General features: G+C 43.8%; 2 protein-coding genes across 2 annotated transcripts; both read left to right on the plus strand.

Annotated features, from left to right (window-relative positions):
• The first annotated feature begins 21 nt into the window (after positions 1-21).
• On the plus strand, positions 22-2,456 carry tmem203 (transmembrane protein 203). Its single transcript, XM_018685293.2, has 2 exons — positions 22-153; positions 580-2,456. Exon 2 carries the CDS (start codon positions 859-861, stop codon positions 1,273-1,275), a length of 417 nt encoding a protein of 138 aa, XP_018540809.1. The 5' UTR covers positions 22-153; positions 580-858; the 3' UTR covers positions 1,276-2,456.
• A 1,417-nt stretch (positions 2,457-3,873) lies between these two features.
• Positions 3,874-27,452, plus strand: tprn (taperin). The gene is made up of 4 exons (XM_018685305.2): positions 3,874-6,312; positions 21,429-21,630; positions 23,076-23,200; positions 24,039-27,452. The coding sequence occupies exons 1-4, from the start codon at positions 4,093-4,095 to the stop codon at positions 24,099-24,101; spliced, it is 2,610 nt and encodes an 869-aa protein (XP_018540821.1). The 5' UTR covers positions 3,874-4,092; the 3' UTR covers positions 24,102-27,452.
• Positions 27,453-27,492: the final 40 nt, after the last annotated feature.

Below are 27,492 nucleotides of genomic sequence, written 5' to 3' on the forward strand. Positions count from 1 at the left end.
TCGGCCACCGTACAACCCAGCTTTGTCTTCTCGCGATAATCTCCTGCGCGAGAAAAAAGCCAAAGGTAGTACGATGCTAACGGCTGATTAGCTCTGTGTTAAGACGTTTGTCGTTCAGCTAGATGGGGGAGAAGACGCCCGACTGTTGCTAAGGTAATTTAACGTGTTGCTGCAGTAAAATATATTTTTTATACACGTATACATGTGTTGTGTTTTAATTAATAGGCGCTGTATCACGTCTAACTGTCTGTGGTTAGCTTACATTGTACTACAAGGATCGACTACAGTCTGTGTCATCTAGCTCATCTTGACCTATAAGATTGATATTACACAGTGTGTGAGTTTAAACTCAATCTTCCAGTATCAGCAGGTATCTTTGGGACTTTAATCTGGCTAGATATTGAACTGACACTGGGGTGAAATAATGGAGAAAGGCAGCTGGATTCTCTAGCTGTGATCTGAGGCCCGTCTACTCTGAGTTATAGACAGTGTGTGGGTTTTGTTTTCTTCATCAGCTCTGTCACAAGCGGCACATTGTATCACCTCTTTTAATGTTATATTTTCTTTATGAAATCATAGGAAGGAAGGGTTTCCAGGTCTCCAAAGAGGCTGAGATCGGAACAACTTCCTGCCTTCACCAACCGCAAACAACCTCCTCAGGGTGGATTTGAAGATGTAGCCAAGACAGAAGATTGTCATCTCTGCAGTACTTCAACATTCGTGCCCAGACGTAATCAGTGACTCCTCACCTCCACCCTCTGCCATCCTAACTCTGGAGCACTTTGACCCCCACCCAGGGCTCCCCAGTGCGTGACTCAGTCAGTCCGTCCCTGGTTGAAGACCCCACTGTACTCAGCCATGCTGTTCTCCCTGAGGGAGCTGGTCCAGTGGCTGGGCTTCGCCACCTTTGAACTGTTCCTCCACCTGTTAGCTTTGCTGGTCTTCAGCATGCTGGTTGCTCTGCGAGCTGACATGTTCACACCCACACTGAGCTGGTGGCTGGTCTTCGTCCCGCTGTTTGCTGCCGACGGCCTCAGCACCTACTTCACGGCCATCGTGTCCATCCGTCTTTACCAGGAGAATGAGAAGCGTCTGGCGGTCCTGCGGCTCCTCTGGGTGCTGACGGTGCTCAGCCTGAAGCTGGTGTGTGAGGTGCTGCTGTGTCAGAAGCTGGCGGAGCAGGAACAAGCCAGAGACCTGTGGTTTGGCCTCATCGTCTCACCGCTGTTCATCCTGCTGCAGCTGCTGATGATACGAGCATGCCGTGTCAACTGAGAGGAGGCAGTCGGTGGCTGTGCTTTCACATCACAGAGCAGATAGCAGTCTTCATCTGCCATTAGAGATTTAAAGCATAACAATAGTGTATTTTTCTTTTGGCTCATTGGCACCTTTTCACCCACATGTTCCAGGTCACACCAAAATCCAATTTCTTATCATTTGTTTTTCTAATAACATCAAAATTAACAAATGTTTTCAACGCTTACTTGAGTGATAATGTAGTATTTTAAGAAAAGAGCAGACTGTTGTGTGTTACTAAATGCTAAAATGATGGACCTTTAAGATGGACTGGAATGCTGAATGTGGCCCAGGCCATCAGTGACTGACTTCATTCACCTGGAGTGGCTTGAATCAGAATAGTGGAGGCTCTTATATTACCATATGGTTTGGAAATGAAAAGAGTAGCAGCATGACCACATACTTTTGGCCATGTAGTGTAAACATATTTAATACCTAGTTAACTAGTGCTACATTGAAGTTTTAAAAAGACTGAATGGAAGTAGAATTTATGGTGGACAATGAGCCATGAGGGAAATCTATACCAGAGTTATGTTTTAATGCACATATGCACACAACACATATAGATTAAATAAACTGGTGAAACCTTAAGGCAGTAATACCACAGGCAATTTTTTTGGCAACTTTCATGGGCAACAGCTGCAGCATTGATTCTTTTTTCCCCAGAGGAGGCAGATGGTTGTTGGCAAATTTTATTAGATTTATTATCTTATGTCTCACTTTGTTGCCTGTTAATCAGAGTGTTACTCATGCATTTTACCCTTGAACTGCCTAGTTTGTCAGCTCCATCAGTGAGACTGGTCTGGACAGCAAGACGCTGGTTCTGAAACTTGTTGTCACCTCACAGTCTCACTCCAATGCAGAAGACGTGAATGTGATTTCCACTGGCAGTCAATTGTGACCACACATCTTCCCTGAATATTGCTGTTTATTTCTACAATATTTTTTTTCTATCTTACCTTGTGTATGTGCCGCATGTATTATGTATTATATTACGTACGTGTGCCTCATTTTAAGGTAATTCCAGACGTGAAATTCTGTGTAATATGTATATGTTGATTCTGGGACGAAATCCACCAAAAATATTATTTATGTTCTTGTTATGGCACCGTTACTGTCATGTGTATATATATGTAAATAAACCATCAACATTTTACCAAGGTTGTTTAATGAATATCCAATCATTAAGTCTTGTATTGGGTCTGTTGCTGGGGCTTGGCCTCCTCGGCCACAAGGAGGCGCCACTACTTTGTTATAAGGGCGTGGGAAGCCACAATGTAAAGGACCATACCGGTGTTTTCCGTACCAGTATCAGCCACCAGTTTCCAAATTATACCTTCTGCCTTTGTGGTGTTAATGTTTCCTGCTTGTTTTTTTCAGTCGAGATGATGTGAAATCCACTTCAGAAAATGTCAGTCTTTATTCATGTATTAGTTTTGGTGGTGGACATTAAATTCAGCACACATCATTTAGGTTTTTGCTTTTATTTTTTGCCTGAAACAGTTACATTTTAACATATAACACACTAATAAATATCAAAATAAGCCTTGAATATATTTGTGTAACAGCAGAATCTAAACTCCTTACATGTCATCTAAAGCTTCCCTTTAATTTCCAGAAATATAATGTGAATTTCCATCTATCAAGCCAGGTTCAAAGAGGAAACACGGTACATTAGACCTATTTATTTATGCGTTTTGCTCCTGTGCGCTCCTTAGTCTCACTGTTCTTAATTATGGCTCGGTGATAAATGTTTGATGAGGTACAGTAATCTCTTGTAGTACTCGAAGAATAGCCCTCTAAGTGCTGATTCATGTGCAGCAGGCCGCTCCTCAGCTCATGTGTTTACTGCAGCCGGATTATCGACAGGTGGCATCACCGGCAAATGCTGAATGAACAGTGTAGTGGATATTCCCTACTCATCACACGTTACATCACACGTGCAAATACAAGTTACCGTATCCATATACTGTAACATTGGCTACATACATACATACTGTATGCGGTTTTTTAGGGGAAACTGTACAAATATCACAAACAACAATACATTTGCAGAAATATTGGGGAATATTGGGCAGCCTAAAGTAGTAAAGTAACAACAGAAGCACAGTGAAGTCACTATTCAGCAGACTACTTGGAAACAGCAGAGATAAATAGGTTCTTATGGGATTTTAGCAACAATAATAATATCTATGCTAGTAAATTTCTAATTTTTTTCGAGGTTCACTCTATGGTTATGATTGTAATTAGATAATTAGAGCCTCTTCTAATGAAATATTAGATTAAGCAGTATAAGTTCAAACAAAATTCACAACAAATCTATGTTTAATCGTTTAATATAAGGTACATCCAGTAACAGCGTTAGATGTAATCCAAAATGTGGAGGGGCGGTTTGAACCTGAACGCAACACTTTTGATTGACAGGCCGTCCCTGCCCAGTCAACAATAGAAACGGGTGTGGCTTACGTCAACGTGCGGCGTTCTACAGAAAGGGAGTGGGCGTGTCTGTAAACCATAGTGACCAATCAGAAAGCGGATGGGACTACCGAGGCCGCTCGTGCTGCTGCGGAGGGGCGGGGCCGCGTCCAGGGGCAGTGGGGGAGAGGGCACAAGTGAGAAAGCAGAGGCAGAGGAGAGAGAAAAAAGAGACGGTAGGGATGTGTGTGAGTGTGCGGTGATCGGTGGTGCAGGTACAGTCAGAGCCGGATACAGGTTTTATAGCCGCACCGGACCGCGGCAAGACCGCCTCGGAGCCTGCCTCTGTTCCTCTTCATCCCCTCCTAACGACCCTCCGCAATGTCTGGCGGAGGAGAGGTACGCGTCCTCCGTCAAGAGGCCGGGCAAGAGAGCCCGAGGATGCCGGCCTGGAAGCGAGAGATCTTGGAGAGGAGGAAGGCGAAGGGCGGCGGGTCTGGAGGAGCCGGTGCCGCGGAGACGAGCCCCGGCGGTGCGGGCCCGCAGCGGGTTAACGGCGAGATGACGGGAAATGTGAACGGCGGCAGCAGCAGCCCCGGCGGCGGCGGCGGCGGCGGACCCAAGAGAGACAGCGGAACGAGCGGCGGGTCCGGGCGGAACTACACCATCACCACGGCCAACCAGCACTTCGCGAGCAACAAAGAGACACGACCGGTGGCCGCCGAGAGGACGACACCCAGGGAGGACGACAGACATGAGAGCCTGGTGCTACAGGAAAGCCTGGGCCCGCTGGAGGAGAACCCGTTCATCAAGCTGGAGAAGGAGCGGAGGAGGCGACAGGACCGAGAAAACGCCGCTCGTCCGGTCCAGCATATCCTGGAGCTGTACGGCAGCGTACCCGGTATACGGACTATCCGTGCAGAGAATATTATCATAATTGAATCGGACCCAGATTACTTTCCGGAAGCTGGAGGGGTAAAAACCGGGTCCAAGTGGCAACAAAACGGTGTCAGTAGTTATAGCTCTCTGAACGACCTCCTGGACCGGAGAGGGAGTGCTGTTACCGAGATAAGAGCCAAGGAAGTGGTTATTTATGACACCACGTTAAGCAAGAGCGAGGAGAACCTGAGCACCCTGGGCCGCCCTGATCATGAGGTCCCATCATATGAGACAGGTGAGGGTCAGGGCAGGGTCAGCCGGATGCTGCAGAAGTTTGACAGCAACTATGGGAAGCTGCAGAAGAAGTCCCACAGCACAGAGAACCTGCTGGACCTGGATTGTAGTGCCAGCAGCAGGCCAAGACTCTGGCCCAAGCCACAGCCAGATCTGGTGCCAAAGCCCAGGCCAGGCCCGTCAGTCAGCAGCCCAAGCAGCAGCCACCCATCATCGCCCGTCTTCCAGAGTCCCTGGTCTTCCAAACCAAAGCCACAGCCCGCTGTCTCTGAGCCTGGCAGCCCTCAACGCCCCACCGGGTCCCCACAGTCTGTGTCTTCCTTCCGTCATCGGTTTGAGGAGAGTGGGGGTCGTGGCGTGGCTGTCGCCCCCAGAGATGAGCCAGACAGGGGGCTAACCAAGCCCACCAGAGAGAGAGACTGGGAGGGCACTGAGGTGCCACCCAAACCCAAGGTGCCATGCTCTCCGGAGACCCGTCGTGCCCGTGCCGAGCCCCCCTTGAGCCCCATCTCATCCAAGGTGGCACGCTCCTCGCCTGACTTTGAGATCCGTCCCTCTCCAAAACCAGACCTGGACCGAATCCCTGATGGGGACGCCCAGGCACGGGCCCTCGCAAACCTGCGTCTGCAGTCCCGAAACTCCTTCACAGTGATCCCCAAGCGCCGTCTCGCTGCCTCGTCTGCAACAAGCAGCCCGGCCCCGTCTGGCCCCGTCAAGTCTTCCCCGTCCCACAGAGTGGCAGAGGTGCCCACGCCAGGAGTGCCAACCTCCCACACCCCTACACCCACTCTGACCCCATCAAAGAGGAAGGAGGAGAAGGAGCAGGAAGAGAAGGAGGTGGAGAGGGTAGTCCAGCCATCCAAGCCTGAACCATCTCCTTCTGTTGCCACAAGTCCTGCACCTCCTCCAACCACAGTACCCTTGTCTCCACCTCCCTCCTCTCCACCTGCTCTGTCTTCACCCTCCTCTTCTCCAGCTGTCCCATCCTCACCCATTTTCTCTCCACCTGCCCCGTCTCCCGTCGCCTCAGTTTCTCCTGCCCCGTCTCCTGCCCCCTCCACCCCTTCCCCGGCTCCAGAGCAACCTCCCGCGGATCAGCTGCCAGTCACAAACATAGACGACATCGAGGTGGAGCCCCCGCAGCGTGTCCCCGTCCCCAGCCCCATGGTGCAGAGGAGAAAGGGGAACACCTTCACTGTGGTGCCTAAACGTAGGGTGGAGCCAGAGCCTCAGCCGAGTTCACCTGAGCCCCAGCAGGAAGCCTCGACAGAGGCCCCAGCGGGGTCCACGCCTCCGCAGGCCCCCTACGCTCAGCTGGGCTCCCTGCTGAAGAAGCGCTACCCCGCTGTGGAGGAGATTGAAGTCATCGGCGGGTACCTGTCCCTCGCCAAGTCCTGCCTCTCCAAGACAGGCTCCACGGGCAAGAAGGTGAGAGCAAAAACTGAATCAGACTTTGACAGGTTGACAATCGTACCAGTGTTGATTGATTGATTCATTGATTGACTGATTAGTCAAACAATTTTGATTGTAATGTCACAATAGAGCCAAAATACCAAAAAAGAGCTTGTCCCTGCTTCTCAAATGCTGTTAACTGAATATATTTGGGACATTTTTAGATATTTTCTGACATTTAAAAGACACAAAAACACATTCGAGACACTACTCATCAATGAAAATAACCATTATTTGCATCCCTCATATGTAGATCATCATCCTACAGCTAAAAACAAACACGTCAGCGCTGCAGCACTCAGGAAGTAGTAATATTATTGTGTCCTTCTTAATCAGACCATGTGCCAAATCTTCTCAGGGGGATCATTAAAGTTTCCCTTGATCTAAATTTAGCCGTCGAGCAGCATCGCACAGGAAAAGGCTCTGTTTTTGTTTTCTTTTCATCTCTGTGCATCTGTCACTGTTCTTTAACCAAACCGGTGCACTCCTGTCACCTGTGCCGTTTTCCACCTTATGGTTAATCCTCACGGTTTGTTCTCGTGTGTGTGGTGTGTGCTGCTGTAAATCCCCACGTCCCATCACTTGACCTGCTCTCAGACCTCGATGCCTAAGTGGATTAAAAGCGTGTGTTTACACAGCCACTTGGAACGACGGTGCAGCGCCTTTTTGCCGTCCCACAAAAGCAGGTTATTTGTCGCAGAGCACATTATTGGGTTAGGTGGCCCTCCAAGCCTATTGACTGAGCAATCTCATCAAGGCTGTATTCAGTTCTCAGGATCTGGCTCGGAGGTGGGATGGGGAGGGATTGGGGCCAGGTCTGACCTGTCCCACTGTTAAATTCATCTGTGCTTGTGTATACAGCTGAGCCTGGTCCTAAACCTTAATTAAATGATGGAAAAGTGAGTGTTTTGGGCTTCACAGTTATCACAGTTATCAGCGATCTGGTGGCTTGCTTGGCGAAGGTTTAGCTTTAAATTGCTCCTGTTTCATCTCTATCAGGGATTAATTAAATATCAGAGAATGTTTTAATTAATTCTGCGAGTGCTACAGGCTCTGGATCAGCCTGTGTGCTGAGCATTATTTTCAGCATGTTGGTGTTTATGTTTCTGTAGTGAAGAGAGAGCCGGTGATTGCAGCCTGTGGCTTGAATGTTTTTTTACCTTACATGCGTTTTATGGAGCTGGTTTAGGATGTTCAGGGTGTGGAGCGAGCAACCACAGCATCCTGGGTTTGAGTCCTCCTAGCCTACTGCACTCTGTCCGCCAAAGTGGAAATATTAAAGTTTTATGATGCATTCAGTTACATCACAGCTCTTCCCCATCACATCACCTTTTTAAAGCTGAATATTTTGAGCCCCTTGGCAGTTGTTCGATCTAGGCCGGTGTCTCAGCCTCTCAGGCGTTGGTCCTGCAGTCCTGTTTCCTTGACCTGGTCTGCTGTAATCCTCTGCTCTCCAAGTAAATCCAACTACCTCTTACAGCCAGGGCAAGAAACTCAGCCCACTCATGATTTTATCAAGTGGAAACTCTGCAGCCACCAAGATTTACACAGCCCCATTCACTTCAGTGGCACTCCTACACAGACTATTCTCAATATTTCCCTTTAAGTTCTCCTGAAATACCTTCAAAAATTGACCACAGTCTTCTTTTATTAAATGAAAATAAGGCCTGTGGATTAAACATGCTTATATTTTGTAAAAGTGTGCAGTTTTGGTTTTGGCACATGCCCAGGATGCCAGAATTTGTAATTGTTGCATAATTCCTTTTAAATGGGAAATTCTTAATGGCTTCTTCTCCAGCATCATGCTGTATATTTAGTATCAATGGAAAGTGAGATTTCAACTTCTGTAGATTTTAAAATAAAGTTCTGTGGGTTGGAGCGATGCTCGCCTGCACATCATGACTTTATAATGATGGATCCTCGGGCTGATGTGACCTGGTTGTGGTTTACGTGTTTTTATTGTGTGTGTACATGTGCATGTAGACTAGCAGCGAGCGAGGCCATGAGACATGAACACATCCTGTCTTTTGTCCTTGTTGCTCACAAACCAAACATTTTCTCCTTTTGTTGTCTGTCTGCTCCTCTTGGTCATCATCAAGGCCCCAGATTTTTTTCTTCTTTTATTTTCTGGGCAGGGCTGCACAAGCAATTACAAAAGCACCGAGGCTCGGCCTGGCCTGTATAATTTGTGTGGAATTTTTGTTCAGTGCCGCTTCTGTGTGAGAGCAGCCTCCGAGAATGGCCTCGGCTCAGCGCTCTGGTCTGGGGTTCTGGTTTTTGGGCACTCTCTCTCTCTTTTCTTTTTTTTTCCAACAAACCCAAACCATTTTTTACGAGGAAAAGAATGTTCCATATGCACGTCAGGACCTGAGAACCAACGCACATCATCAACTCTTCCTCTAGATTTTCCAAAAAAATATTCACACTGTCCACGCTCTCTTGCTGCATGTTCTGATTTCTGAGCACTCTCAGGACTGTGTTTGAGTGCTGAACATTGGCCCACATCCAGCACAATTTCTCCTCATCTTTATCGCTCCACAAGCACCACTCTGCTTTGTTTTTTTTCCCTCTGCCCACAGCGCGCTGCTTTATTCCTGTGCGGTGGTGGTTAATAAGGCCTGTCCCCTTGCTTCCAGCTTCCTGTGATCTCCTCCTCTGTATTGGGGAAGGAATTGAGGAAGAGCTATGTAGGTCAAGTGCAGCTTCTTGTACCGCATCAGTCCTGCATTTGCATAAAATTGACTCGGGCTTTCTAGTGAAATACACAGGCCAGGACTGACTCAGTTTCCATCTGCAGTTTGATTGGATTGGGTTGTCTTGACTTAGCGCAGGCAGAATTGGCAGATTTTTTTTTTTATTTCCTTGTGGTAGATGCTGCCACTCTTTGTGGAGGAGAGGTGCAGCTGGCAATGGGACACGGGAGGGGGCGGAGTGGTTTGTTTTTGAAGTCTCTGCTCCCCATGACCGGTTATTATGGGAAAAGGGAGACGGACCCATGTGTTTGTCAGCACAACATCCACAGAGAGAGAGAGAGATTATATGGTGCACCCCGCCTTTTTCCAGTGTTCATAGTTTCTGTGTATTTGCACAAAGGAACCACTCAGATTACTCCTTTTTAAATTGCTGCAGCATATTTATGTGTAATTATGATCACACGTTAATGATGAGGTTTACTGAAGAGGATCGTGTGTTTGTTACTGAAAGTGATGATCATTCAGATGAGTGATTCTAATGGGACGTTGTGATTGGGTTAGATATCGATGCGTTTGGTTCCTGTTTATCTTGAATCAGTATAAGCCTGTCATTGAACTAAATGAGCTAATGGTGCTTTCATGTGCCTTCAGTTTTTGTCCCTTCATATCAGCCACTGTGAATGAAGTCTGTTTATAAGACAAAAATGGACTCACAAGTATGATTACAAAATAGTGTGATGCTAATTTTTAGTATATTTAAGGCTTTAATTGGGGTTAATCAGTGTTGCAGCTGAGATTTTAGAAAAACTAGCAGAAAAGTCCAAATATTTAGCTAAAGCTACAGGATAAAAGGTTGACATTGTGGGATTCCAGGTGACTCTGGACTTCAAATTGCAGCTAGTTTTTGCCCCAAAAAACTAGCAACAAAGACACAAGTCAGCGTTGGGTAAGAATCAGGTTAATCTTTATCTTCAGTGGATGAATGTCTCTGGTGGAGAGGATGATTATTGCTCTTTGTGGGATCCCTCTGTTCTGTGTCCTCGGCCTGTAGGATTACATATACAAACAGGGTGCTGTTGTATGATGATAATGATGCATAACAAACAATTCACTGACCACGTCAACACATATGTGTGTCAGGATTTTCCCCGCTAAGTCAGACAGCGAGCCAGGTTTCGGTCTTGACTAATGCTGATAGTCAGGTATTACTATCTGAGATCTTTATGACACCAGAGAAGACAGATAAACACAGAAGGGACTGCAGTAAAGTCAGGTCCCCCTGTGGGTTCAGGTAGTTCTTATGATGCACGACGACATCATCAAAAACTGTCCATTGAATGGCGTTCCTCATTCATTTTTACTTAAGTGTGAGTGAGCAAAAAGCGTTCTTTTCTTTCGTGTGGACTAAATTAACTGAATTAGAAACGTGAAAACACCTTTAAACTTTAAAATACACTGTACACTGATCTGCTCCTACATGAATACTACTTGCTTTATAAATAAATGACACCTAGTATGACTTCTCTCCCTCTATACCAGTCATATCAAAGTCATGTTTTTGCAGCACTGACTACATTCCTCTGCCTCTGAGCACGAATGTGAAAGATGTTTCCTTCATCTTTGGTTTTTTTTTTTTGAAACTCGTGGTTAAATGTCATGGATACAGCTGGTTAAAAATACCCCAAACCTAAATGGTTAAAAGCTCTGGGTAACACAGGAAGGCCAGAGAAAGGGCACACTCCTACATTTACATTGTGCGCCTGGGCTACAGGTGTGAAAGTCCATTGTGTTTAATTATTTACCACCCAGCAGACATTCCCCATCTCTCCTCCCTTACACTTCCTGAAACCTTCCACCCCACCCCCTCCCCTCGCTTTTTAAAATTAAGTTTCCTTTCAAAATAACAGCCAGCCAGCCACTATCCTGTCTGCTGTTTTTTCCTTTATTAAGGCTGAGGTAAAGCGACAAGAGAAAGTGAAGTGGTAATTATTTACTTCCTAGAAACCAAGCAACAGTACATTTTTACTGTGCCACTAAATCCTCTTCTATAGTCACGTTATTATACTTTAAAAAATATAAATTGATTCTGTCTCCAGTCCATAAAGTTTAAGATCTGCTCTACATCCCCACAGTAATGTTTTTTAATAAGTGAAGAGGTTGTGTTTAAGCTCACAGAAGGCACGAATGCTCTTCAACATTATCAGGCACCTGGAAAAGATTTAAGATGTGTGGTACTGGTTTAATACTGACATATAATCCTCTTATGAAGTTGTTCAGGATAATGTGTGAGCAAATAGTTCCTTATTTAGTCACCCTGCAGACACTGAGCAACATTAGCATTCATTTTGAGGGCATGTTTTTAGCTTTTCTGGGATTATTTGCTCTCTTTTAGCTCTATTTTTGGTCTCCACCAACTCCTGAGCTGCCTGCATGTTCACCAGCTGGTTGCTGACTGTGTCCGCCTGTTGTTTGGTGCTGGACGGGTCTTTGCTTTGGCTGAAAACAAGTTTAGAAACCGCTGAGACTGAGCCAGAACCAAAACAGTGAGCTTAAAGAGGCTAAAATGTTGTGTAGGAGTGAGGGGGACTGTAAAGTTGGGTAATTCTCTGAAGGTTTTGCCTCTTCCACTTGACTAGACTTAACATTTAGTCACAGTGAGTCAACAATCCCACCAGCAACTTTAGAGAAACACCAAAAAATGTCTTTGTCCCTGTTTGTCACAGGAGAGAGGTGCTACTTCTGTTTTCATTATTGATGTCAGTGGCGGTGCAAATATGGTTTCCTCTGAACAAGCTTGTCATTTCTTCTGGGGGGGGCTTTGTGGTGGGGCTGTAGGATGCGGTTGCACAAACGCTGTCTCTCTCGCGCGCACACACACACACACACACACACACACACACACAGCCATGCCTAAGTTCAGCATAAACACCCACACATGAGAACACAGGTTTCCCCACACAGCCCTCAGGCACATGTGCAACCCTGCAACGTCGGTGTAATTAGAATTCAGCCAGCAAAGCCCCACTATCATAGTCATGTTTAATTCAGTGTGTGTGTGTGTGTGTGTGAGCAAGAAGATGAAGGGACTAAGAGCAGAGGACGTTAAAAAACGGGGCTTTTTGAAAGTTTATAAAAAGAAACCGAGTGGGCGAGTGAGAGGTGGCAGGTAGAAGCCACTGACTTTTAATACCTGCACTGTTCTTTTTCCGCCATTTGCTTTGAAAAACGCAAATCACTAAAATCCAAGAAGACTCAGAAGCATTCTCTTTTTCAAAAATTGATTATTAAAATGGCTTTATTGGTTATAATTAGAGCCTTAAACCTGGTGTAAACCTGGTTTAATATGATCATACCGTGATAATAAAGGTATCTTAGTTCTTTTTGATGTTGATGTCTACATGTTTCCCATCCAAAGAGCACCTCAAACTCAATTTGAGTCCATGAAGTGCTCCTACCCAAACAGTTTCTAAATGCAAAACACTCTTGGGAATCTAGGGCTGTATGTGCTGCTTTTTATGCATAATGTAAATTATATTCAAATGCCCTCCATGGAGTCTGTGTGTGATCCACCTGAATGTTTTTGTTGTGAACAAGTCCTCACCCCCGGGCCTGAGATGTGCAGTATGTAAATGACATTTTTGTGTTTCTGTTGTTTTTGTTGTGCAGCCGGTCGTCATGCGAATCATCGATACTCCTTAACAATTAGATTTTCTGCTCACTATTTAAAAAGCCGTGCGTCTTAACAGCCATGCTGCTTTCTGTCTGACTGTCTGTCTCCACCTCTACTCTCCCGTTTCCCTCTGTCACATATCCATGGCGCCTGTCGCCAGGGCAACACGAGCCGCGGCCATTCTATCCCGTCACTCCGGGATAAGGACACACACTGCTCTCTCTCTCACACACACACACATTTTACGACGTCAGTGTTGATGTTGTAGCTGTTATGAGGAGCGTTTTGTCCTCACAAAGAGCCGCAGAAAATTTAAACATGGTCTAATAAAGATGGGTTTTCTGGTGAGTGTATTCTGTAATCAGCAAACCTAAATCAGTGTTACTGTGGGTGGAGACCAAAACATCTCTGATGTTTAAGGCAGGACCAGTGTGTTTTCATGAGGCCCAGTGTGAAGCCAAGGTCAGTTATTTCAGTACAGGGTTGAAAAAAATCCCTCAGACATGTTTCTGTTTTCATTTCTTCACTCGTCTGCGCGTCATCTCATCTTTCCTCGTTAGAAACAAACATTCCTGAGGATCCCTTAAATACTGAGCGGGACGTTTTACAGTTACAGTAAAGTCAACTTGTGAGTGCTCTCTGCTCAGTTCAGTTTCTAAATGACCAGTTCTGCCTTGTAGATCCCCCTTAATACCCTTTTTCACACTAAAAATAGCATGTATACGTGGATTTTAGACACAAGTAAACCTGCTTAAAAACATGTATTTCCCCAGATGTCAGCACCTACTTTTGATTTTAAAAAACCTTTTTCTAAGTTTATCATTTAGCAAGTTTCATCTTTCCTCGTTCGCTTACATAAATCAGACGTATCTCTTTCTTTTCATCCTTTGTGCATCATCCTGAGAAACTGTGTCAATCACTGTGTCATCTTTGACCCAGACTTCACTGAAGCTTTGAAATCCAATTGCCTGCACTGGCCGCTCTCTGCAGACTCAGTGTGAGACACACCCACTGCTTTATGTCCATGCTTTGGCTTTTGTAACTGTAGACGGTGCCTGAAAAAGCCACTGATCGATTGATTTGGTTCTTTTGATTTTACTCCCTAAAAGCTGGGAGGAAAAACATCGAAAATGGAAAACATTTTATTAAGAATGAGACTTTATCCTACAAAGATCTTCCCAGGAAATATCCTGGTCCAGTGTGCGGGATCCTGTGCTGTCCTTTGTCCTGATTGTTGTTTTTCAGACACGCCCGACCATCCACGCTTTTCACACAAGAGTCCAGCAGTGAACTTTTATGTATTTAACGCCCTAAATGTTCCCACAATGACAGTGTGCGTAGGATTGCTGATAGGTTTCGATCTCCACCCTGCTGGTCTCACCTCACATGTACAGTGTGTGTAGCTATATTAGCCTGTGCCAGGTCGCTCTTATCAACAAGAATGTTCTCAGATGGGGGAAAATATTAAAACGGCTCCACTGATCTCAGGCAGATCTGTTTGAGGACTTGTTGGGAAATGTGTCTCCTCTCCCATCCACCTCTTATCAGTCAGATAATACACCCGAGCACAGTGCAGGGAGGCTCACAACACATACGCTCGTATCCACGCACGGCTACAAAGAGCATACTATTACAGCAGTGACTCACAATCTTGAGACACGGCAGTGTAAACACACATTTTCACATTTGGCACTGCTCGCTGCCCACACCACCAGCCCGAGCTGCGAGCACCAACCACCTACACAAGTGCAGAGTTTTGTCAGTTTATCAGTGTTGTGATACTCGCTCATTAATGGTTGTATCACTGGAAGAGTTTCCATTTTCAGCCTCATGCGTGATGAGAGATTTGACAACACCCACACAAGAGTGTGTAGTTTTTTGACCTGGATCTACACCATAGATTACAGCTACAGGGGATTTCAGCAGGTGTAGTTTTAGCTCTGCTGTGCACTGACATTTTATTGAAATGTTTCCGGTCGCTGATGGCCTAAAGGTTCTGTGTTTGGGGTTGGAGGTGGACATCGCAGGATTGAATCCCTGCGTCCGACGAGTGCATTTTGTGTCTGTCTGTTTCCATGAGCTTACAAACAGAGATGGGCTGAGGTGAGGTGTGTCTCATTTGGAGCAGGGTGCTGTTGGCATTCAGCAAATTACTCTTAATCACTGTGAGGAATGTGCTTACAGGTGTGATCACTATGCTGCACCAACTAACACAAGTCAATGATTAAAAAAAATCTATTTCTGTCAAGTAGCACTTCATTTGTGGTGTGTGTTTGTAGTGTTGGTACACAGAGGAGTCTCCAGTCTAATCTGTGATGAAAGCTCATCTTATTGAGAAGTGAGTTACTGTAGCTGTTGCTTCATTCCTCCAATATACCTGTCGTCATCTGCAGTGAAATCTCTTTTCCAGGAACGTCTCTGTGACTGAATAATCCACGTCACAGTAGCTACTTTTACATGGAGCCTAAAATTCTGATTCTAACAGAATAAAAATGCTCCATATAAACAGCTCAATCAAAGTCCCAAACCAACTCAAATTACTGTCGGTTGCAGAGGGTACTTTAAACCTTTTCATAAACCAATCAAAGGAAAAATTGTTCCATGCATTATTTCTGCACATGCTCTCCATCTTGATGTAATTGCGTGGGGATGTGTGTTTGTCCTCTTCCCTAAAATGCCATTTTTAATACAATTATGATTTTTATTTTTATGCTACTATGCAGAACAGATGATAGATCACCACTCTGATCAGCCATCATCATGTTTTGTATTTTACTGGTACGGCTGTTGTTCAGTTTCTATTTATGTCTTGAATATAGGACACAATAAAAAAAAAACAGACAGAAGAAAGAGCAGATTTTTGAGGTGTGACGTGAATATTTTCTCCATATGATCATTAGTGTATCCACTGCTTTGTTTCTCTATATGAGATCCTCTGGTTCACACTCGTAATCCTAATTTGCCAGCACAATGCAGAGGTACACTGCATGCTTTGTGTGAGTACATGTGGGCTTTATTATCTTTATCCTCTCTTCAGGCGCTAATGCAGCTGCAGCTAAACTCCTCAGCCGGTTCATCGTGATGCTGTTCTAATATTATCTACCTGGCTGCAGATTAGCTTTAATCAGGCACCTGCTCAGGCTCCTGCACACCTGTAGTGCATTTCCTGACTCTGGTTTTTCCATGCATCAGATGCTTTTCTACACATACTGTATCCGAGCAGGTGTACCAATACCAACATGACTGTACACGCCACGCCCTGTGGCACCTGCCGATACTGAGATAAATATGGAATTGTGTTTTGAAGAGATGCACACCCAGTCAGACGCACATCATGTAAACGTAAACGCTCTCATGCTGCTACACCCACAGTTGTTAGCAAGAACTGCGCTATTGTGCCATAGCGTCACTGTAACTGCTTTCAACTCAATCAGTGTGTGTGTGTGTGTGTGTGTGTGTGTGTGTGTGTGCATTCAGTAAGAACCACTTTTCACCAAACGAGGACATGCCATGCTGGGTGGCCTGGAAAAAATTCCTGGCACTGCTCCCATCTCGCCCATTGGCCGAGCCACATTCATGAAGATTTCTTCTTCCTCTCTCACTCGCTTCTTTCTTTTGTCTGTCCTCCTCGTGTCCCTGTGTGCCTCATGCACAACATGCAAACAACAGCTGATGAAAATTATGCGAGAGGAACTTGTGGTATAAATTTCAGCAGGAAATATCATTAACTCGGCTCGGCGTCTTCCCCTTCGCCTGATGTGTCGACTCCGCAGACACAACCACAGCCCTGACAAGTCGTTTTCATTTTCTGTTCAGCTTCAAAACTCCCTTTTTTTTTTTTTAGAGCAGGCAAAAAAAAATCTGCCAGAGCTGAAATAATTCTGCTTGTGTCACTCCCATGTCCTCAGTTTCTCTCTTACTGTTAACCCATGTTTCCTTTAAAATATATGAATATTTTATATGAAAAGTAAAGGGTGAAGTGGAGTAAATGGGGCAACATTTTCCACAAAAACAAGAAAACAAAAAATTATATATGCCATCTTTTCCATCACAGTTTTTTTGCAGATTCACTTCACCCAGTTCTTCACACATGAGAAGATTCCCAGCGTCTCTGAATCTTGGATAATGATTAAACAGATTTCCTTATAGACACTCTCAAAGTGTAGGTATGTGCTATAGTTTTAATCCAGCCAGTTCAGGTCAATAAATAAGCTGTAATTATACACGACAATGAACTCTTTTACTCTCAACTTACGATCTGAAAGAAGAAGGAGGAGAAGTACCTTTAATTCTGGTGAATACGTTCCGTCCAAAGCTCTTATCTTATCACGCACACACACACAGGATTTCCTTTACTTATATGACAACATACATAGTGATATGGACACCAGTCATGTTTAAAGAATTGCTGCATTAAATCACCAGTTTTGATAATGAGAAGCTAAGAATACGCTGCTAAGACAATGCAGTTTCTATAAAAACTAAAAGAAAAAAAGTGTTTTCCATTTCATTTTAAGGCAGATGCAGAGCATCAGCCTCTCACACTGCAACACACAGTCAGTCCTAATTAGTCAGTTGATGCCATAGCGTCATGTCTGAACTCCCTGTGGTGTGTGAGAGGGACAGCAGGCCTGAGTCGGGCCCCTGTTGGCCTCAGTTGAGCCCCTGTTGGCTCGTCCCATAGCCTGAGGACAGAAGACAAATCACTTCTGCCTCCATGATGCAGGCTTTTCATCTCGTACAGATGAAAAACACTCACAACCCAGGCCCCAAAATGAGCACCAGCAGGCTGGGAGACGTACACCACATATAAAGATCACAGAGCTGTTACCCCCTCCTTTTATTCTTGGATCAATTCTGCAGCTAAACAGCTAAAGCATCAGGTCAGAGACAGAGCACAGGAGTCTCATCTGACAAAGAGTCTCGTGTGAGAAGAGGTTTGGTCGACCAGACAGAAAGAAAAGTGAAAGACAGTGAAAGGGGAAGCGAGCCCAGCGGCCAGCCTGATTTATTGATAGACTCGCATTTGGCATCCAGAGACTTCCTCCAAGACAGGATGCCAGTTTAGCAAGGAAACGTTTTCTGTGGTGTAAGATTTAACACAGGAACTAAAAAAAAAAAAAGAAGAAAGTTTGGGGCTAAAAATAGGCGATGTCTGGGATAGAGGGCTCTTTTAAAGATGGTAACGTAGCGCCAGAGCCTGTGTCTGATTTGATTTGTGCTGTTACTATGGCTGAATACTAATGTTTTTTCCTGGTTTGTCAGAAGAAAAAAAGACACTGATGTTATATTGCAAATCCAGGGACTGAAAAGTGAGATCAGTCAGGGCTGAAACAGAATTCATTCAGTATCGAAAGGTCAGGGGTGTTACTTCTCGTCTAGTCTTCGAATATTTTGCCCATTTCTACATTTTTATTAACATCTTCTTACCTTGAAACCTTATTTAACTTGATGTAGCTGAACATTATGACATTGTGGGTAAAAACCAAAACACAGACTAAATATTAAAGTACTTAACATCAGATAAATGCCTAGCTGGATGAAAGGTTACAGTTGTAAGAGCTCTTTGTTAAGATCACAGGGTTCACAGACTGATCTGTGAACCCTCGTCCTTCTCCACGCTGCCACCTGACATGAATATCAATAAGAAAAGCAAAACCATACTGCTTCCTTACTGGTATCATTATCTCTACAGATGTAATTAATTTATGTGTTTTTTTTTATCAGCCCTAATCAGATTTTAGCAACAGTTAAATCATCAAAGCCTGATTGTGAACATCCAGGGGAGATAAGTGAGGAGCTGCTCAGCAGGATTTATTTCCGGACACTTTAAACAATTCGAACGTCGTCTGGCATTAAACCTTGAATGTTCTAGTCGTTTTATTGAGAGAAACCTGCGACCGACTGAGGCTGGAGTCGTTTTGTATCTATAGACTCTTGTTCTGAATCTGTGGCTCCTTCTTTTCAGTCCTTTGTCTGTATTCTGTGGACCCCTGCCCTCAATCAGTAGATAGGCAGACCTGAATCTATAGTCCTAACCTAACCCCTAAAAACCTAGTCCTGGCTCCATAGACTATCATCTTTAATCTATAGACCTCGTGCAGAATGTATAGCTGTCATCTTTAATCTATAGACCTTCGTCCTAAATCTTTAGACCCTCATCTTCAACCTATAGATCCTCTTCAGAGTCTTGTGCTCAACCTGTAAACTCTAGTGATCCATAATCTATCAGCTCTCGTCTTTGACTGACTCCTCACCTGAATCTATAAACCCTTGGTCTGTCAGATTTATAGGCCATTAGTCTGCAATCTATAAAGTCTCATCCTTAATCTGTAGAACGACCCTAGTTTTGAACCTATAGGCTGCTGTTTTAAGCTTCCAAACCTTTAGTCAGTCATTGTATCAGAACCTTAAATGTGTATGCTAAGTGCTTCAGTGCTTTAGCCATGCCACTTTCCTTTTTGGATTAAATAGAAATACATTATATCATGCAAATAACAGTCAGAAAATTCAATATTTTTATACACTTTGCCTTAAATACCAGACATTGCTGATTAATTTATGGGTATAGGTATTGAGTGTTAACCCAATAATGAGAGAGATTAAAAAACTAAAATACCTGCCCGCCCTCACAGACCTCAACATACTGATCATAAGTGATCATAAGCTCGTGGCCTTGTGACGCAGATTAGGGCAGCAGATTTAGATCACGGCCCTACAGAGTGGATGGAGCCAGGTACAGTATGTTAAGAGCAGTCAGCTGACGGCCTCGGGGGAAGACATGGACAAACCTGCTGTTATGTTGTATGCGTGAGTGTGTGTTGGCTGTCATCTCCATGGCAACCCAGGAGGGAAAAAATAAAACCTATTTGCGTTTGCAGCGCCTATGCTTTTAGAAACCATTTATGGTCCTTCTGTCATCTTAAAACTGTAACCCGGGTAATCGGGTTTGTTAGTGCCACGAGAGAACAGAAGACTGCACTACAAAATGGACTGATGGAAGACATATGTTTTTGGTGCTCGGGAAAAGTTAAGAAACAGTCGAAAAGTATAAAAAAAAAACGTAGAAACAGATGAGGACATGAAGGAAAACACCAGGATTACATTCCCACAAATGTTAAGACAGAAAGTTCCAAATAAACTTTATTGAAGCAGTAACTTCTCAGAGAAACTGTCACGTCCTTTGAGAATAACTGTCAGTCAGTGTGCGGGCACTGACAGATAAAACCACTCTAGGTCTCTGGCTGCACGGTTGCTATTCATGCTGGATTACACGGTGCAGCAAAGTGCAAGAGCCCGTCTCACCCGGCGGATCCATGTTTGCAGACCACTGAAGCGATGCCAAACAGACATGTCTTAACAGCAAACGCTCCAAGACGATCAATCACAGGCTCCCCTCCCCGAGTTCCTGCGAGGCTGCCACCTGTCCCACTTAGAGGACACACAAAAGTACAGTACACGCTGCCGCTGACGAGTCTAAACAAACTGCAGCTGGCTCTCCAAGAATCCCAATTAAAAGGCCTGTTGAATAAGTTATGAGGCAGTTGATTCGCGTCGAGCTAAACTTGGATTACTGCAGTGTGAGCAAAGGGCTGAGACACATGATGTTCAGTATAGAAGGTATAATTAGACGGCAATAAGGAAGTAATAACCTGTTAATGTTTACCCTCCTCATAAAATGCTACAGTCTTGAAGGCGAGAGAGCCATGTCAGGATTTTGTTAACATATGTGCTTCAAAACAAGAAGTCTGACACTTTGAAATCTTGGCTGATGGCTGGAAAGTTTGCCTCAGCCAATTCAGCAAGCAAACAGTCAAACAGTCAACAGCGGGTGGTTTGTTTTCTTTGTAAACAAATCTGGCTTTTAAACAAAGAGCTGGTCTGCAGAGGCCATAAATGGCTGCTTAGGCCCTTTCAGTTACAAGAGCCAAAAGTCACTCATTCTCATTTTTCACCCATTCTTCCTCTGTTATGAAAGGAAATATATCATTTAAGCCTTTAAAGATAGACGCTGTGTCACCAAATCCCAAAACATGTTGAGGCATTATAACAGCTTTTAGGATTTATTGTATCCCAAATACATCCCTTAGAGATCCACTTACTATGTTTCTCTGGAGTTATCGGCTGCATCTTATGGTCCACATCAGTGAACTTTACCCACGTAAATGGAATAGAGTTAGGGATTATTTTGTCAGGCAACTACTTTTGAGGTTCCTACACCAAATTTGGGGATGTGAGGGCCTGAGTTGTTGTTACTTGTTGGTACAGTTTAGTCAGCGGGGGTCAAATCCTGTGTTGGACGCCAGAATTCTTGAGTCGTCCCTGTGTAAAGAAACAGTTAAAGTTGGAAACTACTGTGATTTATTCTCTCCTTCTCTTTGTCGCTGTCCAGCTCGATTTTTATAAATAAAATATCAATTCCAAATCAAGAACAGGCACCTGCCCAAGCTGACCAACCACGGCCAAAATTCACTGCCACTTGGCTCTCGATCGGTGTTGTTATCCTTAGTATAGTGCCAGTAAAGAGAAAATAAAGTATGGAGCCTGGGGAAATCAGTGTCACCATGCATTTACAACATGAGTGGAACAAATGATGTCATTTATTTGTGTTGTTTTTTATTAATTAGCAAAAAAACGTAACAATATCACCAAATCAAAGCAGTTTGAAAACATGTCAAAGATAATAAGTAATCATTAACACAGATATTTTTTCTTTTTGTCTCCTCCAGCTCAAAATCTCATTCAACGAGTCGAGTCTCCAGAGTACGTACGAGTATCCGTCTGAGAGCAGCGTGTGGGACAGCGGGGAGGAGGACGAGGAGGAGAAACAAGACGGGAAGATGGCGGACGAACAGCCGAGCATGGTGGGACGCATCCACATCCCACGACCCAGTTTCACCACCTCGCCCACACACATGAACAACAGCAACGGTGAGACAATGTGATTGATTTTTTTGTGTTAAATGTGCAGGATAGATGTCCAGGGCAGCCTAAAAAAGTCTTCACTTCTTGTTGATATTCATGGTCCCCAGATGATTTCTAAAAGCCTTCTGACCTTTCATATGGTGCACCAACATGTCAAAATCTCTACTTGTCCAACATGATGGTCCACAACGAAGCATCTTGAAAAGTAATGGCCCAGTGTCTGTTAATATTCATGGTTCCCAGAGGATGAATCCTAACATTTCAGGGACTTTCTTTAGCTCAAAATGTCTACTTATACCCCAGAAAAATCAAAAATTGCTGGCGATATAGTCATTAAATTTTACAAAGCACATTCCTGCCCCTCAGAGAGTGAACCCCTTTGATCGGATCGGATCAGGAATCATATCATGAAGTGGAAGTTGTTGCTTTTGTAGGAACACAGGAGATCAATAAAAAAAAAAAACAAGGAAATGAAACTACAGGAATTAGCTGGAGACAAAACATTAAAAGTAGGACACATTTATCCAGCAGTGAGAGTAGAATCAACAGTGATTATATAATGTCTAAAAAAGTGTGTTTTTTGAAGGAGAGATTGGAAGGATGACATGTACTCACACTTTACAAGCCTTCAGTTAAGAAATCCTCCAGTTCTTTGAGGGAAGAAGGAAGTGAAAATCTCCTTTTCACTTTTTATGTGTCAGCACTTTCCCATAACGGATCATTGATGGCCAAATAAAAAGATTAGCCAGGCATTAGAAGCTGCTTTGAATTCACCTTGGTGTAAATGACACCACTCTGAAATTGCTTTACAGTATGCAGTGAGGTCCAAAAGTCTGAGACAACTTTCACGTTCACTTGCCGCCCTGTGAAGCAGCTAGCTGAAACTGAACCACAGAGGTCATTTTACGTTTGTAGTTTTGTGGTATTTTCAATGTGTCCGCCATCTCTTCTCATTTAGCCATGGTTCCTCTTTCCCAGTCTGCGCTCGGCATAGAAAATACACATAAAACTGTTGATTTACCTTGTGTAATAATCAAATTTTGTGTCATGAAAAGAAATATCTGGAGAATTTGTGAATAGTTATGTAGTAGCTGCCGTGCAAAGGGTTGTGCTGAAAATAAAAAACTGATTTTAAGGAGAGAGAACTGAACTTACACCGATCAGATCACTGCTTTTTTATTATATCAGCATCACCACCCTCATTTGAATGGTGCAAGTGTAACCCAGTGTGTATGACGACTGAGACCCCTAGTGGACAAACTGTGAACTACACTTAAGAGAATATGTGGTTTTCAATGCTTCAGCTCACTTACTATTCAACATTATTTGCTCAATAATAAAAAGCACCTTATAAGTCACTGATATATGTGCATGATACAGTGGCAGCCATGTAGAAAAGAATTATTAACATGGAGATAATGTGCTGTGTTATGTCGCTTTATTACCCGCAGACCTTTCCAGTTACATTCCCAAGCACTCGGTGGACTTCAGCGCCTGGCAGGAGCACAAACACGAGGAGAGTGTTTACCAGGAAGAAGCCGCTTCCCAGCAGACGCAGATGACAGAGGAAGTTATGGTGAGAGCAAACTGCTCCGTTTAAAGCTGTGCACACAGTCTACAGCTACACCGAGGTCCCAGTTCAAATTTCCACTCATCACTGTGGGGTTTACATGATCTCCTGGTGTTGACTGTGTGTGCTTCACTTCAGTTTACTCACACATTATGGATGTTTTTCTGTGATATGTGCAGTGTGTCACATTTGAGGAGTCAGAACCAGAGAACGTTTGGCAGTTGTCACCAGTTGTCAATTGATAAATCCATTGATCGGCTAGATCAGATTCCGTGCTGTGATTTTTGATGGAGATTGTTTGGATCGTGTCTTTTTAATGTGGTGATTTGTACCTTAGATTCAGACACAGGGCTCTTCAAAAATGACTTTTCTTGGAGCAATGCTCAGGAAATGGTTTTTATAATATTTTCCAGTTATTATATTGGTCTTATTTTCCATGCAAATTAACATTAAAAGGCCTTAAAATAGTTCAAAGTTAAGCGGTGGGTCCTGCCAGCTCCTTGCATGAGGAAAAACTAAACAGGCTAAAGACTAAAATAAGACACAGCTGCTATGAAAGACAACAAATTTCATATTTCCTCTATAAACACATGAGGACAGCAGGACTGCAGGAAGGACAAATTATCCTGTTTTACCCTCAGAACATGATGTGGCCCAGGTTTATAAGACAGTTTTAACAAATTGAAACAGACAAAAAAAAGACTGATAAGAGAAAAATCTGTGTAGTTCAACTAGTCACAGTGACAGTAAGTGATTGTGTAGGAAAAAACAGAACAATAAGAGGAAGATATCTGCTTTATGATGAGATCAGGATGTGGATTTTAACTTTCCCTTTTCCCCTCAGCTCACACCGGCAGACAGCTCCTCCCTGTCTGACTACAGCAGCGAACCCGCTCTTTACTTCTGATCAGTCGGACCAATCAGCTGTACAGTAGCATTACAGCATCACACCTGTGGGACCAGACTGCAGCCGGAGCCCAGAGGAAGTCTTTCGCACCTGGGCCCTGACCTGCTTCCAGCTCTCTACACCCCAGCCATCTCTAAGCACATCGTCCTGACCAGAAAGGAAACATGGTGGGGTTTTTTGTGTTTGTTTCTGGGGCTGATTTCCTGCCACGGTACCACTACACGCCACGTTCTCAACAGCATATCACAGCAGAGCAGCTTTTTCACCAGGTGGCTGATGTTTGACTCCCACCTTCTTTTTGACCCGACGCAACAAAATCCAAAAGCAGCTGGACTGTCTTTCCCCGCTCTGATCCTGGACAGTTGATCTGTCGGCCTCCCTCCCTCTTCCTCCATTTTTGCGCTAACCAGAATATCAAAATGTCAGAACCTGGGAGAGATGTTTGTCTGTCTTTCTCTCTGGACTCTGGAAGAAGTCCGCTGGCTTCGCGTGTCTCTCCTGCTTCCAAATCTGCGTCTCAGCTTCAACTGTTTGCAGGTTTCAGGTGTTTTTTTTTGTTTGTTTGTTTGTTTTGGAGAAAGGAGCGACCAAACTCCTTTAAAAGAACAGGAAGCCGCCAGTGCCCACGTGTAGGTTATCGCCACAGTGACAAGAGTTCAGTGTTAGCATGGAAACATGACATTAGGACGCTCTCCAGACATGTAGGACCTGGAGGACAAGTCCGCTTTGCGTACAGCAGTAGATCGACGGCAGACAAACACACACAAAAATAAAAAAATGGTTAAAGGGTGCCACAATTGTAGTTTTCTGTCTCTGTTTTGTTTTTGTACCTGCATGTTTTGATTTCAGCCAACGCCTCTGTTGGTTCTCTTTTACTGTAAAAGCTTCTGTATGCCTTTTTAGTTTTGTATGTTTTCTGGCACAAACTATGCTGTAACGAAGCTGCTGGACGTTTGGTTAGAAGAGTCTTAACGGCAAGCAAACTTCAACACACTTCCCCTTCTTTGCTGACGAGGGAGGAAACATATGCAGAAGATTTCTGTCAAATCAGTAGCAACTCAAATGCTTGAAAAAAAAAGTGACCTTGGCCAATAATGTCTGTATGTGCGTATCGCTGGTGACAAACAAACATCATACTGTAGAATGTTTCTGTATATCTTCTTATCAAATCTGTGTCACAAAAGCTGTTCGACCTCCTGACACCTTTCTCTGGCTTCTTGTGTATTTATTCCTGCTTCAAGTTGAAGTTTGCATGTCTGAGACCTGTTCATGTTCAAAAAAACTAAAAAACAAAAAACATTTTTGTAAAGAAAACTTTGCTGGGATGGAAGGAACCGGACGGGTCCAACACTGCCCTGTCGGACATTTTCTTTTGTTTTTGTTTCCAGTCGGACCTCATGTACTTTCACATTCCACATAGAAAGAAGCCGGTCCATTGAAGTTAACGAAGGCAACAGTGATTATGATCATTCATGATATGGTGAGTTTGTGAGCGTGAATGCAAGCTTGTGTGTGTGTGTTTGAGAGACTATGTAATGATTTTTTTAATTAAGATTTTTTTATATACAAGAATGCACCAAGTTTCCAGATGATTTTTTTTAAACTCATAATGCCAACTGATTAAAGTGTTGCTGTAACGGCCTCACACTCATTCTTTTACACTCCCAGGATCAACCCCAAAGGCCAGTATTGTTGTACAGTTTCCACCATATTTTCATAAATATGAAGATTTATTTCTGACTTGTTCTTTTTTTTTTTTTAAGTTCTCCAGTCAGATGAAGTTTGGAGTTTTGCTGTTAGGAGATTTTTTTTTGTCTTTGATGAATTTAGGAATTATGTGTTTTGTCTGGAGTCTTGGATGTTAAGTGTCTTTGCACTGTCATGCTTTTAGCTTTGTTTTGCACCTCATGAGAAGGAGCAGAGTAGGCGACAGAGGGAATGTGCACTTAAAAGAACAAGAAGACTAGCTGAAGAGTTTTGTTTCCAAACAACAGCCTCTATTCACACCTGTTATTATACAAGCATTGACTCTTCTTGTTAGCATTTTGGAATAGAACTCTTCAACTGTTCATGATGAATGCACTGCCGATGAATGCCATGTCCTTTTTTTTTACTCTTTGCCACGGCCTTGCATCAGAAGTCTTATGATTGTCGGCCTTGCTGCTGTGACCACAAACACAACAGTAGTCCACGTGGAGTTTTCCACACCAGGTCCAGGCTTCATGTTTGTCCTGAAGTTGCTGTTTTTGGCCAGTTCATCTGATCTAAGTGCATATATTTTAACAGCACTGCTAAGTATTTGCAAACCATGCTAATGTGTTTTGGGAGTTTGAATGTATTTCTCATAACCACTCCAGGTGTCCATTAGATTCTGCTTCATTTTAGTGATTTGAAAATCTACTAGACAACTCAGTTGACTTGTGTAGTCCATCATGGCAAGCATTACAACTCACTGTCACTGCATTATAGTGCAGTGGATGGGTGGAGTAATTATGTCTCCATACTTAAACCACTGAAAACTCTAAACTTTTCTAAACATAAGCAGCTGAGCAACAGTTTTACAGTGTAAAAACTGGCTAAATTTGAAATTAAATCAGAATTATTTCTGTTCTGTCTAGTTGACACTGTGTACACAGTTTAGTCTAAATATTAAGTATCAATACCCAGCCTTCTAATGAAGTGCAGACTTTTTGATTGATCTGACTTGATGTTCGCCGTGATATCTGAGTAGAAAAAACACAAACCTGCGCAGCATGCATTAGGAAATATTCAGCAAAAATGTGAATTACATGTGACATGTATTTATGGAGCTGAAGCCTCCAAATGCAATGGTGTTCTTTAAGTTTGAATCGGTCGATAGAAGGCCCCACCTGGACCTGCTGTGCAGCCGTGGTCACATGACACACCTGTGGTTCCATCTGTGGTAACTGCTGCCTTCAAAAACCAAAACCCCAACCCTCTCTGTCCTTCTTGTAAACTGAAAGACAAAAGAGGCAGAATGAATTATGGGAAACTTCACTGATGTCGTCTTAATTGACACCAGCAAGAACTTTTCTGAACAATTTACCGGCACATAAGAGACACATCCTCTCACTGCACCGTTTTCCCATCTGTCTCCTCCTGTTGCGAAGTGAGCAGTTTGTGTTGGTCACACTGTAGCGACTCTGTGGTAGAAGCTCCATTATGCCCCCCCCCCCATTCCCCCTCGTCTGTAAATCTACATCGCAGCAGATGTGCTTACTGTAAAGTTATCGTCAATGATTTGGGCAAGTTAAAAAAAATAAAAAATGAAGTGATGTCATACTTGTACAAATGAAAGCTCAATAAATAGAAGACTTGAACAAACGGAAATGTTGTATATGTGTGGTTTTCACCCTGGTAATGTTGAAAG

The sequence above is a fragment of the Lates calcarifer genome, linkage group LG9, assembly GCF_001640805.2.
Source record: "Lates calcarifer isolate ASB-BC8 linkage group LG9, TLL_Latcal_v3, whole genome shotgun sequence".
In the NCBI taxonomy this organism is placed as follows: Eukaryota; Metazoa; Chordata; class Actinopteri; family Centropomidae; genus Lates; species Lates calcarifer.

Excerpts from the sequence above, each read along its gene's own strand:
- tmem203 (XM_018685293.2), top strand. The coding sequence starts at position 859 with ATGCTGTTCTCCCTGAGGGAGCTGGTCCAGTGGCTGGGCTTCGCCACC.
- tprn (XM_018685305.2), top strand. The coding sequence starts at position 4,093 with ATGTCTGGCGGAGGAGAGGTACGCGTCCTCCGTCAAGAGGCCGGGCAA. Across the intron at positions 6,313-21,428 it reads CAGGCTCCACGGGCAAGAAG|CTCAAAATCTCATTCAACGA; the intron begins GTGAGAGCAAAA and ends TGTCTCCTCCAG. Across the intron at positions 23,201-24,038 it reads AGATGACAGAGGAAGTTATG|CTCACACCGGCAGACAGCTC; the intron begins GTGAGAGCAAAC and ends TTTTCCCCTCAG.